Raw genomic sequence first — 16975 nt, 5'->3', positions numbered from 1 at the left:
GTCTTTCTGGAAGTAGTAAAAACATGAACTTTTTCAAAGGACAGGTACTTACATCATGAGACTGTTTGTTTATAAGAATAAGATGCAGCCTTTGAAATCAATCCCAGAGGAGGAGTTTTGTGAGACGGCAGCCCGGTTCAGTCACCAGAGCCTGGAACAGATGAACCGGCCCGGTCCCAGCATCTAAGGAGTCTGGTGGGGTGGCAGAGAGCGCCCTCCTGTGGGGGCTTCCTTTAGGACAAGCGGTGCTCCCCAGCTGCGTTCTGGGACATTGAGGAATTAGCTCATTCATCTGTAGTCACACCTTGTAACGTCACCATCATGACAATTGCTTTAGACAGCTGTGCCTCTGTAGTGTTTTTAACTAACCAAGGAATCACCACATTTCCTCAGTTCAAATGTTGAGCCTTTTCATCATTTATAGCAAGATGAGTTAAAATCATTAACACTGGAAGATGTGCTATTTGAAACTCTCCCAGACGGCTCCGCACGTTCATAGTAAGTTCGTTGTCTGCGGAACCAGCCTCCCTCACGGTTCTGGAAGGCCAGGTGACCGCTTTCCAGCGGACTTCCCTAAAACCCAATACAGAGCTGTTTCTGGGCTAGTTTGTGAGACATACCTGTCTTGTAATGTCTTAGGCAACTTTTAAAAATTGCATTCTCATCTCAGATGGCGAGTGGATAGTAATTTCAGGACAAGTGGAATTTGAGCTCTATTATCCTATTACAAAGCCACTTGGAAATACATTTTGGGACCAGTCTGAGCAATAAGCATTTCACTTACTGTGTCCTTTTACTTACACAGTTTCCCATTGGCAGACTAGGTTTCCATCAGGGGACTGTCCCCCTGTGTGTAGTGATAGTTGTTTCAGCCAGACCCCAGCCCATCGAGGCTCTTGTGTGCTCCACGTGGTCCAGTTCACCCTTTCCAATGAGACCTCAGGGCTAAAGCATTTTTTATTTGAATTTCCTACATGTCTTTGGAAAGGAAGGATGAGGACATTCAGATAGAGTAGAAAGAGTGCCCGACCTTGGGTCTGAGTCCCCAGTTCTGCCGCTGTCGGGTTGTGACCTTGGGCTGACCACCCAGCCTTCCTTCCCTCCCCGCTGAGCCCGCCACATGGGGTCATCATGCAGAGTCGGGCGTGCTCACCACTGATGCCTGGTTATCTGTGAAGCATTAGTCACATTTGTGCGTCACCTTCATTACCCAGAAGATTTGAAACCAGTTTAAACATTTTTTCCTTCAGTTACTATTTCTGATGCATCAAAGGGGTCACTAAAGTTGGGAAGTGTGAGGGTTCATTCACCATCAGAAGTAACACTTAGGCACGTGCACTGAGAGGGAAGCGCGTGGCGTGTGTGTTGCCTGCAGATTTCACGTGCACGTGGTGTGCGTGCAGTCATCTCGGTGTGCAAGTCCTAATTTTATCCTCTGCCAAAACCCGAGGGTTTTGTATTAGATCAAATGAAAAGTAGAAGAATGGTAAGGACGGGCCCGGGGTGAGGTCAGGAGTCAGCGGCGGAGGTGGGGCGGGGAGGGGAGGGTATAGCTCGAGTGGTAGAGCGCATGCTTAGCATGCACGAGGTCCTGGGTTCAATCCCCAGTACTTCCTCTAAGAGTAAATAAATAAGTAAGCTGAATTACCTCTCCCCACCCCCCATAAAAAAAAACATTAAAAAAAAGAACTGTTTAAAGAGAAAAAGAGTCAGCAGGGCTGTCTGTACAACTCCGGGCACCGCAGTTCGGTGATGCTTGGCGGTCTTGACGGCCTTAAACTCAGGGCAGCCGTCCTCGCAGGACGCAGGCACACTGGCCGGCATCCCAGGTGATTAAGAAGCGGCCTTGGGGGTGTCCCGTCTGGTTGTACAGTGGACTGTCCCCAGTGTAGAGGGGCTGTTGGCCACCAAGTGATGTAAGGGTCATTACGAGCGATGTAACAGACTGGATCCCCCGTTCGCAGGCACTCCAAAGTCCGGCAGAAGAGCGAGACGGACATTGTGGTTAGCGAAGACCTGAACGGGACGGTCAAGTTCTCAAGCTCTCTGCCCTACCCCAACAACCTCAACAGGTAAGGCCCAGCACGCCCCTCTCCAGTTGCCTTCCTTTCGAGAAATGGGTGTCAGAGCTGACATCCTGTGGCTTTTGCATGGTTTTCAGGGTAGCGTGCTGTGGTGTGAACCGATGTATCCATCTCAGTCTTAAATTTAGGATGCATTCCCACCCCTCACCCCCGCCCAGAAATCTCTCTTCTAAATTCACGTCACAACTTCTTTGGGCTTCTCTTCACCCTCAGTGGCTTCTACCTTGTGTTATATTCGGGTTTGCAGAGGGTTTACTTCCTGGTCAACTGTGAGCCTTTTAAGGAAAGGAGATCACGCTTTCAATAAAGTTCTCGCACTGCTCACGCAGCCTGGTGCTCTGTTACCATCAACAAGTAAACCTTTGCAGGTTGAACAGCGTTGCAGTCTGGCCTTAGAGCCAGCATGTGAGCAGTCAGATAATCAAGTCAGAATCGGGTAATCGTGCAGAGAAAGCTACCAGGCAGCTGCACACAGCTGAGGGGCCCGGGTAACTACTGTAAGTGTTTGGAGGATGGGGAGAGAGGTACCCTGTGGACCAGCTCTGCAGGATGACAGGATGGGCTGGAATTTTCTGGAAGGATCTGGAAAGGTGTGCAGGACAGGGATGGATGAAGAGACAGGAAGTTCAGGGGGGATGGGATTGGGGGGCGAGGCAGGGGCGCGGCGTGTAGCGATGTTGACCTCGGGAGGGCTTCCATGGAGGGGCAGCAAGGGGCCGCTGAGGGTGATGATGGAGCTGGGGGGCTGTGGGGGGCCCCCGCAGAGCTGGGAGGGAGTGAGACTGTCGTGTGCGCTCACCGGATGCTTTCAGGGAGGTGGTTGGTGGAGTGAATCCTGCAGGGTGGGGTCTAGATTGTGCGTGGGGTGGCCAGGGCGGGGCCGTGCCAGGAAAGCGCATAGGAAGCTCCCGGGAGGTCCTCGCCCAGCCACCTGCCGAGATGTCCTGGACATGAGGGTTCTGGCAGGTGCCGGAGGTGACCCGAGTGCTTAACTGCGTCAGGGACACTCGCCTCTCCTTTCAGATGAGCTCCTCCCCAGGGGTCACCTTGCCTGTGCATGCTGGGGGTGGGGCGGGCGTGGGAGGTGCACTCGCTTCCAGCTCAGGGGGCCCCCGCAGCCGGCATGAGCGGCCCCCCCACACCCCCCTCTTCTCAGCATCCTGGCGCAGCGGCTAGAGAAGTGGCTGCAGCTGATGCTAACGTGGCACCCCCGGCAGAGGGGCACCGACCCCGTCTACGGGCCCAACGGCTGCTTCAAGGCCCTGGATGATATCTTAAACTTGAAGGTGAGGCAGCAGGCCCGGGGCTGCCTGGGCAGTGGGACACGCGGGCCCCTGTGAGAGCAACTCTGTAGGAGGGTGGTGGGACCGCTGGCTGACATGGCGTCAGGCCGTCGCTGTGGACAGACAGGAACGTCCAGACGAGAGTGTGCGCACCGGCCCCGGACCCCCTGCTCGGGCCCGGCCCTCGTGGGGCTGGAAGTGTGGGGAGGAGCAGAGGCCCCAGGCCCTAGGTGGGCGTCTCTGTCAAGTGGTTTTTTTTTTCCAGTAACGTCTGGTTGTGTTGCAGCTGGCTCATGTCTTGAACATGGTCACAGGCACCATTCACACCTACCCTGTGACTGAGGACGAGAGTCTGCAAAGCCTGAAGGCCAGGATCCAGGAGGACACGGGCATCGCCGAGGAGGACCAGGAGCTGCTGCAGGAGGCGGGGCTGGCCCTGATCCCCGACAAGCCTGCCGCTCAGTGCATCTCAGACGGCAAGGTGGGCCCCGAGGAACCGCGCGTGCATTTAGTTTCAGTTCTACCGAGCCGGGCAGCCTGTTAACCACATGGGGCGGGAGCCTGTTCTGTGAGAGCCCCTGTGGCCCGCTGGGAGACTCCAGTCACTCCACACTCGACTGTTCCTCCCAGACCACTGAGCCTTCCTCTTGCCTTTGCCTCCTAAGTGATGTTTAATTCTCCCGACTCAACCAAAATTATTTTTGACACACCTCTGGTGTGCAGAACTGTGCTGACAACTGCGGTCACATAAGACGGGGTCCCTACCTGAAAGGAGCTGGATGGTTAATGTGGGAGAAACAGTCGTTGAACAGTAAAGGAGGTAGCAGAGGTCTGACCGGCACATATGGACAATCAGAGTCGGATGGAACATAGCAGGTGGTACATAAAGTGTGCATCCCAGGGACACGTGCAGAAGGAGCACAGGGCGGTAGAGGCCAGAGGCCCCGGGAAAGGTACTTGCTGGCTGAGGGCGATGCTGCTGGGAGGCTCCGAAGTCTCCCCTTTGTTACCTGGGCAAGGAGAGGTGGCCTCCGCGAGACCTCATTTTGCTCTTGTGCCTTCGCAGCTGAACGAGGGCCGCACCCTGGACATGGATCTGGTCTTCCTCTTCGACAACAGCAGAGTCACCTACGAGACCCAGGTCTCGCCACGGCCCCAGCCTGAGAGCGTCAGCTGCATCCGTAAGAGTGGCACGGTCTTTAATTTTGTTTGAATTTCTTTTAGAATTTCATTGTATTTTTTAGGGTTCTTTTGGGGGGGGGAATGGGGAGAGGTAGTTAGGTTTATTTATTTATTTATTTGTAGAGGAGGGACTGGGAATTGAACCTGGGACCTCGTGCATGCTAAGCATGCACTCTACCACTTGAGCTATAACTCCCCACTCGGCATGGTCTTTAAAAAAATAACCGCCTGTGGCACTTGGGACGAGGCAGGAGAGCCCTGGGCCATGGGAGGGGTCCGTTCCGAGAAGGTGAGTCCACCTGCTCGGTCCTCGGCCTTGGACACCGAGGCGTAGCGCAGCCGGACAGAGTAATGTCTCTGATTAATTTCAGCCTCATTTAAATGGAGGTCAGGGCATGCTGCCCATAGGCCCCTGAGCTTCAATCCCATGGCCCTTTTATTTATATTTGAAGCTTTATAGTTTAATAATTAGTCCATGTACATGATACCAAAAAATCAAAAGGCACAAAAGAATATCCAGTGACAAGTAACCTCCCCGCTGTCTCCCAGTTGCCCCTGCTGCCAGGTTCTCGGGTCTGCCTTCTGGGCTGCCTGCTCCATGTGTCTGTAAATCGTAACACGCCTATGCTGTCGTGGGGCGCAGGAACACGTGAGCAGGTGACCAGTTACTAACGGCAGAGCAGTTAACCTAACTGAACACCGCAGACGTGCCAGCGGGCCCCGCGGGCGGGATGCGGTTCATCACGGGGACCGCGTTCTGATGGCCCTGTGTCTCTGTCCAGTCCAAGAGCCCAAGAGGAACCTCCCCTTCTTCCAGCTGCGGAGGGTGTGGGGCCAGGTGTGGCACAGCATCCAGGCCCTGAAGGAGGACTGCAGCCGCCTGCAGCAGGGGCAGCGAGCCGCCATGTATGTGCCCGGCAGGGTGGGCTTTGCTCATTTGGAACCGTGGGGTGGCCCTGGCCCAGAGACAGGAGGGAGACCCGGGTCTGGATGGGGTGGGCAGCGGTCGGTGGGGCTGGCTAAGGGAGGCCCCATGAGACCCAACTGGGCATGTGATCAGCAGGCAGGTGGAGACGGGGTGGGGCTGGCTGGACTGGGTGGAACTGGGTGGAATTGGACCAGTGGAGAAGCCACTGCAATTTGGGTCAGCGCCCTCCCCTGTCGTGCCGGGCCTGCCTGCCTCTCTCCCCAGCTGCCGGCTGCTTTGGGTTACCTCATGCGGTCCTTTGCTTAATTCCAGGCTTGGTGCGGAACCTCATGTGTGGCCTCGGGCTGGGCAATTGGTTATAAGTGGCTGCTCTTGCTATAACTGCACTGCTGAGAGCAGGGGCCGGCCTGGGTGTTGGCGGCAGGTTTGTGGTTGTCCGGGAAGTGGTGCTGGGATCCCGAAGACGCCCCGAGGTCTGTGTCTGGTGGCCCCACAGGATGAATCTGCTCCGGAACAACAGCTGCCTGTCCAAGATGAAGAACTCCATGGCCTCCATGTCGCAGCAGCTCAAGGCCAAGCTGGACTTCTTCAAGACCAGCATCCAGATCGACCTGGAGAAGTACAACGAGCAGACGGAGTTCGGCATCAGTGAGTGTGCCCTTTGCAAGAAGTCTGTAGAGGCCCAGCCTTTCTTTTTTCTCTTCCTGAGGTTTCTCTTGTCCTCTGAGAACTGAGTCGCCTCTTTTTGCTTCATTTTGGGGGTTTTTGTTTTGTCTCTAATTTCTCTCTCTCTTTTTTGTTTCTAGCGTCAGACAAACTGCAGCTGGCCTGGAGGGAGATGGAGCAGGCCGTGGAGCTCTGCGGACGGGTAGGAGGCTCCTTCGGGCCCACAGCCCTGCTGAGGATGCGAGGTTCTTCGCTGCCGCCTCCCCCTTTCTCGCTGAACGCTAGGGCGAGCTTGCGTGTTGAAAATTAGCTTTTCAGGGGGAGGGTATAGCTGAGCGGTAGAGTGCGTGCTTAGCATGCATGGGGTCCTGGGTTCAATATCCAGTACAATCAATCAATCAGTAAGTAAATAAATAAACAAATAAGTAAATAAGTAAGTAAATAAATAACTAAAAAAAAAGATAACACTGCCCCCAAAAGAAGAAAATCAGCTTCTTTTCCTCACCTAGGTTTAATCCCCAATACCTCCACTAAGATAAACAAACAACCCTAATTATGTCACCGCCACCCCCCGCCACTTAAAAAAAAAAAAGAAAGGAAAATTAGGTCTTCCCCGCCCAGCTCTCTGCCCTCAGCTAGGACTTGCTGGAAAGAGGCTGGCAGGCGGGTGGCCAGGGAAAGGGGGCCCGCCTGCGACAGGCCCGGGAGCCGCAGGGATTTGGATCAGGAGCACAGTGTGATGTCTCCTGGGGGATACCTGCCTCCCTGTCTGCCCAGGGCGCTCCTGCACATCTTTGAAGACTCGGGCTGGGTACCACCCTGTGACAAGGCCTGCCCTGCACCTGCCTGGCAGACGTGACCCTGTGCACCACTCCCCTGAGCTCTCCAACTTCAGCACACGTGACTCTCACTGCACTGACTTGTGACACATCTGTCTCCCCTAGTGACTCTGCCCCATCCCTCTTTGAGTTTTTATGTTCCCACCCTGAGGCTCCTCTTCGCATGAGAAAGGGCCACGGATGAAGGAGCAACACTCCGTCTCATCAAAGATTTTCCTACCTCATCGGGGCACTCAACCCACAGGACAGAAAGTCTTAGCACAGTATAAATCGGGTGCCCTGAAGATGTTGGTCATGAGGCAAGGAAGGAAGCGTGACTCAGTGAACCTCTCGCAAATCGAAAACTATGGGCTTGGAGGCTCTTCTGGACCTTTTCACCATTTTCCCTGTGAACTTGGGCAAGGAGCTTCGCCTCCGTCTTAACATCTGTTTCTGTCATTGGTGCTGATGTGCACCCTTAAAGGTGCGTGGTCCATCGGCAGGACCTCGCGGTGACAGCGAGTGCCCCTCCCCATCTCAGTGCTCGGGGACGAGATCCCTGAGAACAAGGTGTCCCAGCCACCCCACTGGGGACAGCGTGGGATGGGCGCGTTAGGCCAGGAGAGTGTGCTGGTGTCTCCCTTGCGCCAGGACTGTGCTGGGTGCTCCCCCAGCTCTGTCTTATTTCCCCCCTGCATGGCCAGACCCGTGGCTCCAAGTCTGTATGCTTTCAAACTGCTCCGTTGTGAGTCTGCAGCGAGGCTGGAGGGTTCCCCCCACCCCCAAGAACCTCGCGACTCGGGCCTCTCGTTAGGTCAGCTCACTGCAGCCCAGCTCTTCCTCCAGGAGAATGAGGTGAAGCACCTGGTGGAGCGGATGATGGCGCTGCAGACCGACATCGTGGACCTGCAGCGCAGCCCCATGGGCCGCAAGCAGGGCGGGACGCTGGATGACCTGTGAGTGTCAGTGCGCCGGCCTGCCGCCCCTGTGTCTGTGTGTTTGTGTGTCTGTGCGTCTGTCTGTGTGTTGGGGGTGTCAGGTGCGGGCCTCTGGAGCCCCAAGAGGCTGTTCTCCTGTGGAGCTCATCCCCAGGGAGTCATCCTGGCACGTTACAGAGATGAGCACGGGCAAATCCCCGTCCCTCTGAGCCTCGGTTTCCACATCTGTTGAGTGGGGAGAAGACCCTTCTGACCCCACAGTTGTGAGGACCAACCCAGACCACGCCCAGAGTTCATGACCCTTGAAGGCTGCCGAACAAGGAGCCTTTACCAAAGTGTCAGGTCCCACGCTGTCATCCAGCCCCACCACCGGGCGTGGCCAGAAGAGCGGGAGGTAGAAGAGGGAAGGAGCCTGGCAAGTCTCAGAAGGTGGGGCCTGGAAACTTCACTGGAGTCTTGACCAGGAGCTCAGCTTGGCTCCGGGAGGCGCCGGGTGGGGCAGTCCTGCCTGCGGGTAACCACACACGGCTGGGAGCGCAAATGGAGGGGGCCGGCGAGCCGCGTCCCCTTTGGGCTCAGCGGTTCCTCTGATGCTTTCCTGGGGTTCTTGGGACAAGAAGCCCGAACATCAGAAATCTGATTATTTGTAGTCTATATTTTCTCAAATTATTTAATCCTTTATTCTCGACTAGTTTTCCAGTGAAAGTCACCCCGGAAAAATGTAAGCCGGTCTCGCTGTGTTAGGGGCACAAGCGAGAGGAGTTTGTGTCTGCTCTTGGGCTGCAGTTTTTGGGGGGAAGAGGGGGCACGTTCTCCGGGCACAGATCCAGTGATGGTGCCTGGAATCAACTGCAGAAGCTGGGCGGTTGGGAAATTCCAGGAGACAGACGGACACTCCTTTCCTTTGGGGTATCTGGGTTTTGATAGTGAGGACGAGCCTTCCCTTATCAGAGATGTCACCTGCGATGTCACCAGGAAGAATAACTTCCTCCAGTCAGGGCGGGCTGCCAGCTTGGCTTCCAGAAACCCCTAACCCTGCGGCACGAGTTAGGTCAGGTACTCACCAACCTCAGATCCTGACGGAGCTGCCTCTGTGTGTTTCAGAGAAGAGCAAGCGAGGGAGCTTTACAGGAGGCTGAGGGAGAAACCCAGAGGTGAGTGGGGGGCCCGCCTTGCAGTCCCACATCCGTCGGTCCAAGGCCGGCCACCTGCGGACCACACGGCTCCATCCCTCTTTGCAGACCAGCGGACTGATGGTGACAGTCAGGAAATGGTCCGGCTGCTCCTTCAGGCCATCCAGGGCTTTGAGAAGAAAGTGCGAGTGATTTACACGCAGCTCAGGTACCGGCCCGCCTCCCCTCCCGAGGGCGAGGGCGGAGGAGAGGCAGCAGGATGGGGTGGGGGCCCTGGTCACCCCTTTAACCCCCAGAAGATGCTCCATCCGCTGCGGCTGAGTGGGGTCCTGCTTTCTCCAGCCCAGATGCCCTGAGCTGGTCCCGCTTGTGCTTTCCAGCAAAACGGTGGTTTGCAAGCAGAAGGCCCTGGAGTTGCTGCCCAAGGTGGAGGAGGTGGTTAGTCTAATGAACGAAGACGAGAAGATGGTGGTTCGGCTTCAGGAGAAGCGGCAGAAGGAGCTCTGGAACCTCCTGAAGATCGCGTGTGTGAGTGAGCCCAGGCGGCCACGACTCCAGCCACTCAGCTGTGCCACTGCTCCGCTCCTCGACTTGGCCTGGGCCGGGAGGGGCCGGGTGGGGCCTGGGCCCTTCGCTTTTATTCACGCACGTGGCAGCTGTAATACATTCCCAGCAGAGTTATCATCACGGTTCTGGAGGCCACAAGTCCAAAGTCACAGTGTCAGCGGAGCTGGGCTGCCTCCAGCGGAGGCTTTTGGGGGAAAATCCTTCCTCGCCTCTTCTTAGATTCTGGGGGCTTCTGGCATTCCCTGGCTTGTGGCGACATCACTCCAGTCTCTGCCCCTGTCTCCGAGTGGCCCTCTCCTCTGTGTCTCTTTTCTGGGTGGCTCTTTTCAGAACACAAGGCACTGGATTTAGGCCCCACCCAAATAGTCCAGGATAATCTCATCTCAGGATCCTTAAATACACTTGCAAAGGCCCTTTCCCAACTAAAGTCACATGCCCAGGTCCCCGGAGTTAGGAATGCGGACAGGTCTCCGTGCAGCCCTGCACAGTGCACGCCGCCCGCGGCTGGTGGCTCCTCCCCCGAGTCTGCTGTCAGTGCCGCAGCCCCCGCTTTCTGTGCCCACTGCCTTAGCGTAGCTCTGATCCCATGGAATGTTGCAGCGCAGAAAAGAGAGCTCAGGATAGAGAAGTGAGAGGAGCTGGGTGGGAGACGTGTGGTGGAAGCCAGAGCTGCCACCCTGAAGGCTGCAGAGGGGCTAATGATGGAGCGAGTTCGTCCCCAATAGGGGAAGATGGTTGTTTAAGGGGGAAGTCGGGTACAAGATGATGCTTCTCAGGATCGAGGAGACGGAGATGGGAGCACACCTGCGGGCCAAGCGGAAGGAGACAGGGTACCGGGGGTTCACGGTGTCACAGAGCCGTCAGGGAGCCAAGTCTCAGTCCCCAGAACAGTGGGGAGCTCAGCATCCCGAGTGTGAGGGGGTCGGGAGGGCAGCGTTCCCTCCCGTATGCAGGGAGGAGAAGCGAAGGGGAGAGGTGACCCTCGAGCGCTTACTGCCCAGTGGGTGCTGAGAACCGGAGACACAGGAGGGAAGGCATGCCGGGCAAGATGGGGAACAAGAACAGTTTAGGGCAGGAGTGGTAAGCGGGAGCCACAGCAGGAAGGCAGGCGCCGCCGGTTCTGGAGGGGAGGGAACCCTAGGAGACGGAGGGGAGGGCCCCCCGCTGGAGATGTCCATGAGGAGGTGTCAGTTCACCCAAGCAGGGGTTAGGCAGGTGCGCGGGCGGGGATGGGGTGTTCCTGGACAAAGACATTGCTCAGCCTGGAGGCCCAGCAGTGTGGTGTGTTGGGTGTGTGGTGGGGAGAGGGTCTCACTGTGGGTGAGGTCGGGCAGGTAGGGAGGGCTAGCTTCACAGCCAACTTACATATAAAGGTGTAGAGGAACCGTGGCAGGATTGGTGTTTTCCTTTCATACTGAGTGTGTGATACACAATCACATTTGGGTTTTAGAAAAATTACTCTGATGGCAGCTGGAGGCCCTCACCACTGGGAGTGAAGGGCCCCTCCTGCCATCATCACAGGACAGGACAGTGGGAGTGTGGCGGGGGGGCCTTTGCCACACTCGAGGACCCAGGGCAGGAGGTGGGGGAGGGTGGCTGGGTCTCCATGGGCCACAATCGGCCAGGAAGACACAGCAGAGGGACAAAGAACAGGGCGAAACTGGGTGTTGGAATGTCCAGGTGAAGTTAGACCTTGACTCTCAGCGGGGAGAGATAGTGGGGGTCATGATGGGTCCCCCAGACAAAGCCTGAGCGGCAGGTGGCGGTGAGGGCAGGGTGGGGGCTGTGAGAAGTATGTGGGGCCAGCAGAGGACGTTTGCTGGAGCTCGGGGGAGGGAGAGGAGGCGCGACTTGCTGAGAAGGTTGACAGAGGTCGCGTCCGGCTGCGGGTGTGAGGAGATGCAGGGGCCGTTGGTGTGACTCCTCGGCTCCAAGCTGAGCGGCTGCAGCAGCCCAGGGATTTCCTTCTCGCCTGTCGCACAGGTGGTGCCAGTAGCAGAAAGTCACTTAGGACTTTGTCTTCTGTTTGGTGAGAGTAAACAGACTTTCCTTCTTGCTTCCTTGTCAGAGTTTGTTAAGCAATCAAACTAATGACACAGAGCCTGCAAATCCAGGCCCTTAAGTCTCCCCGTATTTAGAACCTTTTATCCAAAAGTACACCTGCAGATCCAGAAACACTTTCTAAACTGAAACACAAACTGTCAGATAGCGATGTTGGCCGATTTCTCCAGGAACAGCACGTGTCCCGTGGCCAGTTGTCCCAGGAGAAAGTACCTGGGAGTGAGTGCAGATCTTGAGTCCCTGCTTTGCTCCAAACCTGTGGTGACTTTCTGGTTTTATCCTCCAGAGCAAGGTCCGTGGTCCTGTCAGCGGAAGCCCAGACAGCATGAACGCTTCTCGCCTGAGTCACCCCGGCCAGCTGATGTCACAGCCCTGCACTGCCCCCGACAGCGAGGCCGTCAAGAAAAGGTACGTCCCTGTCAGCAGTGCCAGGCGTAGCGGCCAAGGGCACGTCAGGAGGTCGTGGGGACGGAAGTGCGTGTTTCACCCGTCAGGGACCCTGTGCGTGCTCTTTGGTGTTTGCTCTGTATGCTGGGCACTGTGGGGACAGATGTGGCATTTTGCTCTCAGAGTCCCTTGTGACTTGTCGGCTTAAGTGTCCTTGTCTGAGAGCTGGCTGCTCGCTCTTCACTGAGATACTGAAAGTGCTGGTCAGTCCCCTGCTGGTTGCTAGTCCACACATCGTGGTATGTTCTTCAGAACCAGGTCCTGCAGAGCATGCCCCATGCACCACGCCAGTGTCACCTCGCCTCCTCCCTCCCACCCCGCTGCCACTTGGAGTCACAAGTCCCTGGTTCCTCCTGTGGCCTCTCCTCACCTCCATTCACCCCTCCTGGCCCTGGCTTCGCCTGCATCCCTGCCACAGAGCATCTCAGCCCTTCTGGCAAGGTGTTCCCTCCCTGCATCCTGTCTAGTCCAGCCTCCAAGCCCCCTCTGGTCAACTCAGTCTTCACAGAACCCCATTGCGATCGAGTTATTCCTTAGTCAGCACCTAGTCATGGCTTCCCGCTGCCTCGAGGTTCCAGCCTGAGCCTGCTCAGGCCTTCCCAGCCTCTTCTCCAGGCTGATGCCCTGTTCCTAGACAGCCTCCTTCCTCTAGCCCAGGGGGGTCTTAAAGTCTGGTCCAGACCAGCAGGGCCAGCGGGTTCTGGGTACTTGTTGGAAATGCAGATTCAGGATCAGGAGCCCGGGATGGGGAGGAGCCAGCCCTGCCTGACTCTCACGCACCCTGAGGTTTGAGAACCTTGGCTCCAGCCGATGCCCTCCCTTGGAGCCGGCCTCCCTTGCAGACCCTGACCACATGCACACACGGGGATGCTCTCCTCCCAGACCACCCGTGGGGTTTTTTGTTTCTGCTTCTGTCTCACATTCATTTATTCAGCACCTTCTCTGCGCTGGGCCCCAGGCGCTGGAGATGGGTAGCCTTGGTTCCTCTGGGTAAATCTCTAGGCGTAGAAAGTAAGTTAGTGGTTGCTGAGGGCAGGTGGGGAGGGGAACGGGAGGTGAGTGACAACAGGTTTAAGATCTCTCTTTGGGGCGCGAAAATGTTCTAAAACTAGATTATCGTGATGGTTGCACAACTCTGTAAATATACTAGAGCTACTGAATTGTACACCTTCAGTGGGTGAACTTTATGGTTTGATAAATTTATCTCAATAAAGCTATTTGTAAAAATCCCGTTCCTGTACTCGGGGAGTCTGTATCCTGTACTGGTTTGGTACTTAATCACTCGTGGCCTCAGGTTCTGAATTCCCTCCCCAACTTGCTACGAGCTAGTTGAGGATAGTAACCAGGTCCGACTTGGCTCACGGGGCCCCGTGGGGCCGGCACCAAGGCTGGACTCTCGTCAGTAGCCCGTAGGTGAGGCTGAACAACAGTGTGCTCAGCTGTTTCCACCCACCTGCGCGGGGCCCTTCTGCCTGGATTTGTCACACTCCATCCAGGAGATACTCAAAGCTCTAGAAGACTCATCCCCGGAGCGCAGGCTGCCGTTGGTCTCTCCCCATCCTAGAGGCGAGCTTAGAAAAGGACCGATGGCCGGCCGTGCTCTCCCCTGTCTCACGTGGCCCGTTCCTGGTGGGACACATGCGTTTCCCATCATAGAAGAGGACAGAGCACAGTGCAAGAGTCACTCCTCACACACCTCAAGGAGCTGGGGAAATTGCATGGCCAGCGTATTTGTTTCCATTTCAAAAACTGGAAAACAGGTGATTTGGGAGAGATCTTCACGCTTGGGCAGTTTGGAGAGAATTTTTATTCAGCTGTCTAGTTAAGTCAGAAAGAGCTCTTCTACCTCTAACTTTCTTTTATCAAGCAGGGATCTCTGCTTTTTCACATCGTGGACAGTAATGCTTGTGGCTGGATTTGGGCTTCTGAGCAGCGCTTGACTAGATGAATGAAATCACTTAGGCAACGACATGGTGTTTGAAGACACTGCATCATAAGAATTGTTATTTAATTTTAAAAACCTTGTCGAAAGCTCTCTAGCGTCTTTGCAGACGGTTAGTATTGTCTCTGAAAAAAATAATATTGACCATTTTCTAATAATTCAATCATTTTCTTCAGCGAGGAGCTGGTGGCCGAAGCGCACACTCTCTGCACCCAGCTAGAAAATGCACTGCAAGACACCATGAAGGAGCAGGACCAGAGCTTAAGGGTAATGGCCTGTGTGAACCCCAGCTGTTCCGTGCTCTTCCTTCCTCCCGCAAGTGAGAAAAAGCTCATAGAAAGGCGACGCTGTCTCTCCTGGCTCTCAGTATACACTTAGGAGTTTCTAGTACATTCGTATTATTCACCACGATCCCCGTGCTGATGACTGTTGAAGGGGAACTTTCATTCATTGTGTGCATTGTCTCATTGAATCCTCACTGCTCTCAATCTTGATGAGAAGACAACCTGATTGTGAGAAGGCCTCCCCCCACCCCCCGCACCTTCTGTACCTCTGCGGAGCATCCGTTGAAGGGGATGCTGTGCTGGACTCTGGGGACAAACCAAGAGCCCGTCACCACCCCACCTCTCAGGGACTCGGAGCTTAGCAGTTGGCAGTACTAGTTAGAGGGAAGCAAACCTAGAGAAAAACTAGTCCACACGGAGGTACGTTAAGACAAAGCTTGAAATTGCCGAGAGGATGTTAAATCATTCACTCGGATCTTTAAGTGGCTTCTTCCTACCAATCCACTGCGAGCTAGCATCCCCGAACTGCTCAGTGTGGGGAAGAATCAGAGGGGATGGATACTGCTGATTGTAACCTCGTCTTAAATAAGACGTGTCCTTCTCCACTTCTGGGGCTTTCGGCGTCTCTTCCTGCTGCCCTTCCTCCTCCGGGCACTGTGTACTTTGATCCTTTCACTGCCTGTTCGCACTTCCGCCAGATGAAAAGGAAGTCTGGCCAGGCCATTGCACCTGGTGAGGTTGGAAGCTGAGGGCTGAGATTAGCCCTGGGTACCCCCTACCCACTGGGAGCATAAGTGAGTGCTGTGAGCTACAGTCATACCAGACTGCTTTTCCAGAATCTCGGGCTCCAAGCCCGTCTGAAGAAAAGCTTCTGCACAGTTTTGAACGTGTAGCTTTAGGTCAAGGGTACCCTGCAAAACAAGACTGTTGTTAGTGCGAGGAGTGAAATTCCCTTCTAAGCTTGTGCTGGTTGCCTCCCGCAGACAAAAAGCAGCCAGAGGTGCGTGAGTGGCCGCTGTATTGTTAACGTGCCTGTCGACTTTCAGTCTCTAGACTGGAGCTGGTTACAGACGGCGGAGGAGGAGCAGAACGGCCTGGAGCAGGCCTCGTGACCCTGGGGGGCCCTGACCCGGACGGGCTGCCTGGCCTGAGCCCCTTCCCCACCAGGGCCTCGCGGTCATCACAGTCCCTCGGTCTTCGGCACCAGACAGAGGTCTCGCTTCCCCAGCGGTTGTGACAGTCGCCGTGGACCAAGGGTATGGCCCTCTGTGGCCACTGCCAGCAACTTGGCTGCACACTGGAATGGGCCCAGGCATGGGCGTTGAGGGAGACAGAGCCCCAGCCGCCGCTTCCTCTGCTTGGAGCAAAGCGCCCCAAGTATGGTTGCCCCACAGACCAGCAGACAAACGTCTAATGTGACTTTCTGGACAAAGTAAGAAGGGCACTTGGTGCCAGCTGTCCCCTCCTGACCCCTCCTGGTCTCCAGAATCCCCGATCCACCCATCTTCACAGCCAGGGTTTCACCTGGATGCAGCTTCTCTGAAACAGTCGTTTAAATCATGGATTTGGCCTGGCGCCCCCTCCCCCTCCTCCTCTCATTTCACTGCTGCTAACGTTTGCCTTCTACCGACGACTTTGGTGGCTGTCCCCCCTTCGGCAAGGCTGCAGGTGATCGTGACACTTCCCCCGTCTGCAGTCTTTTCAGCCGCAGACTGCACGACTCGTCTGAGCCAGGGTGGAAGAGCACCTCCCTTCCTTTGGGTCCCAAAGACCCCCAAGGGCGAGTTGCCGTGGAGAAGAAGGAAAGAAGGGTGTCTGTCACCCGTCAGCCTGCTGACCACCTCCTGTCTGTGTGCGTGGCGGTGGTGCGACAGGGGCGTCCCCGCCTCTCGTGTCATCCCGCGGGATTATTCAATTGATTTATTTAAAAAAATAGATTCTCTATTTTTAACATGACTCAAATCCCACAGTCTATTTTTGTAATACCTCCAGTTAGGACTTAAGAACTCAAAAGTCCAAAAAAAAAAAAAATAAAGAACTCGAAGTCCAGCTTTAATTGAAAATTTTATGCAGTCGAATCGTGCCTGATCAAACAATGCTGCACCACTAACATTGCCTCTTTGACGTTTCACGAAACTTCGCCTTTGTATTACGGCAGGAAAGCAAGATGAGTTCAGATGATAACAGATTGGCAAGCTGGGATGGAGAAGAAAGCTGGGCTAGAAGACTTCCAGCGAATGGCTTCCAGGAAGGCGGTACAGTGGGTTCCACGTCAAGTACGTTCGGGAAATGCTTCCAGCTTTAACTGCCTCTCGGAGATTCACGTTGTGCACTGGTGTATTAAAGTATCTGAAAGTTCTGTAAAAATAAACTGGCTTAACTTTGTGTAAATCCACTGTTTATCAAACTCATTTGACGGTAGAGCCTTTTTTTTTACCTCCTGTGTGTACAAAACATTTATGAACATCCCAAAGAACTAGGGTTTGATAAAGCGTGATTTTGGAAACACTGATGTGGGAAATAAGACCAGAAACACAGACTGGGATGGGGTCAGATCAGAGAGGGAGTGAATGTTGAGCTAAGAGTCATGGGCTTATTTTATAGGCAGTTGGGAGTCACTGAAGAATTTTGAGCAAGAAGAC

The 16975-nt window shown here is 55.1% G+C and overlaps 1 protein-coding gene across 4 annotated transcripts in view; it reads left to right on the top strand.

Moving 5' to 3' along the window:
* The window catches only part of IKBKB (inhibitor of nuclear factor kappa B kinase subunit beta), a 46988-nt gene extending 30244 nt beyond the window's left edge, over nt 1-16744 (top strand). For 3 of the 4 annotated variants that reach the window (XM_032468687.1, XM_032468685.1, XM_006188385.3), the window contains 14 exons: nt 1965-2072; nt 3241-3370; nt 3654-3848; nt 4434-4548; nt 5332-5455; nt 5974-6125; nt 6284-6345; nt 7808-7917; nt 9004-9053; nt 9141-9240; nt 9413-9560; nt 11947-12068; nt 14226-14316; nt 15380-15484. In XM_032468687.1, the coding sequence (XP_032324578.1) occupies nt 1965-2072; nt 3241-3370; nt 3654-3848; nt 4434-4548; nt 5332-5455; nt 5974-6125; nt 6284-6345; nt 7808-7917; nt 9004-9053; nt 9141-9240; nt 9413-9560; nt 11947-12068; nt 14226-14316; nt 15380-15445 (1573 nt within the window). In that variant the 3' untranslated portion in view covers nt 15446-15484. Of the gene's footprint in view, nt 1-1964; nt 2073-3240; nt 3371-3653; nt 3849-4433; nt 4549-5331; nt 5456-5973; nt 6126-6283; nt 6346-7807; nt 7918-9003; nt 9054-9140; nt 9241-9412; nt 9561-11946; nt 12069-14225; nt 14317-15379 lie in introns of all 4 variants that reach the window. The other variant, XM_032468686.1, reaches the window with a different exon arrangement.
* The last annotated feature ends 231 nt before the right edge of the window (nt 16745-16975 follow it).

The sequence above is a fragment of the Camelus ferus genome, chromosome 26 (assembly GCF_009834535.1).
Source record: "Camelus ferus isolate YT-003-E chromosome 26, BCGSAC_Cfer_1.0, whole genome shotgun sequence".
In the NCBI taxonomy this organism is placed as follows: domain Eukaryota; kingdom Metazoa; phylum Chordata; class Mammalia; order Artiodactyla; family Camelidae; genus Camelus; species Camelus ferus.
The sequence above is the reverse complement of the archived record's forward strand: the minus strand, read 5'-3'. Positions and strand labels throughout refer to the sequence as shown.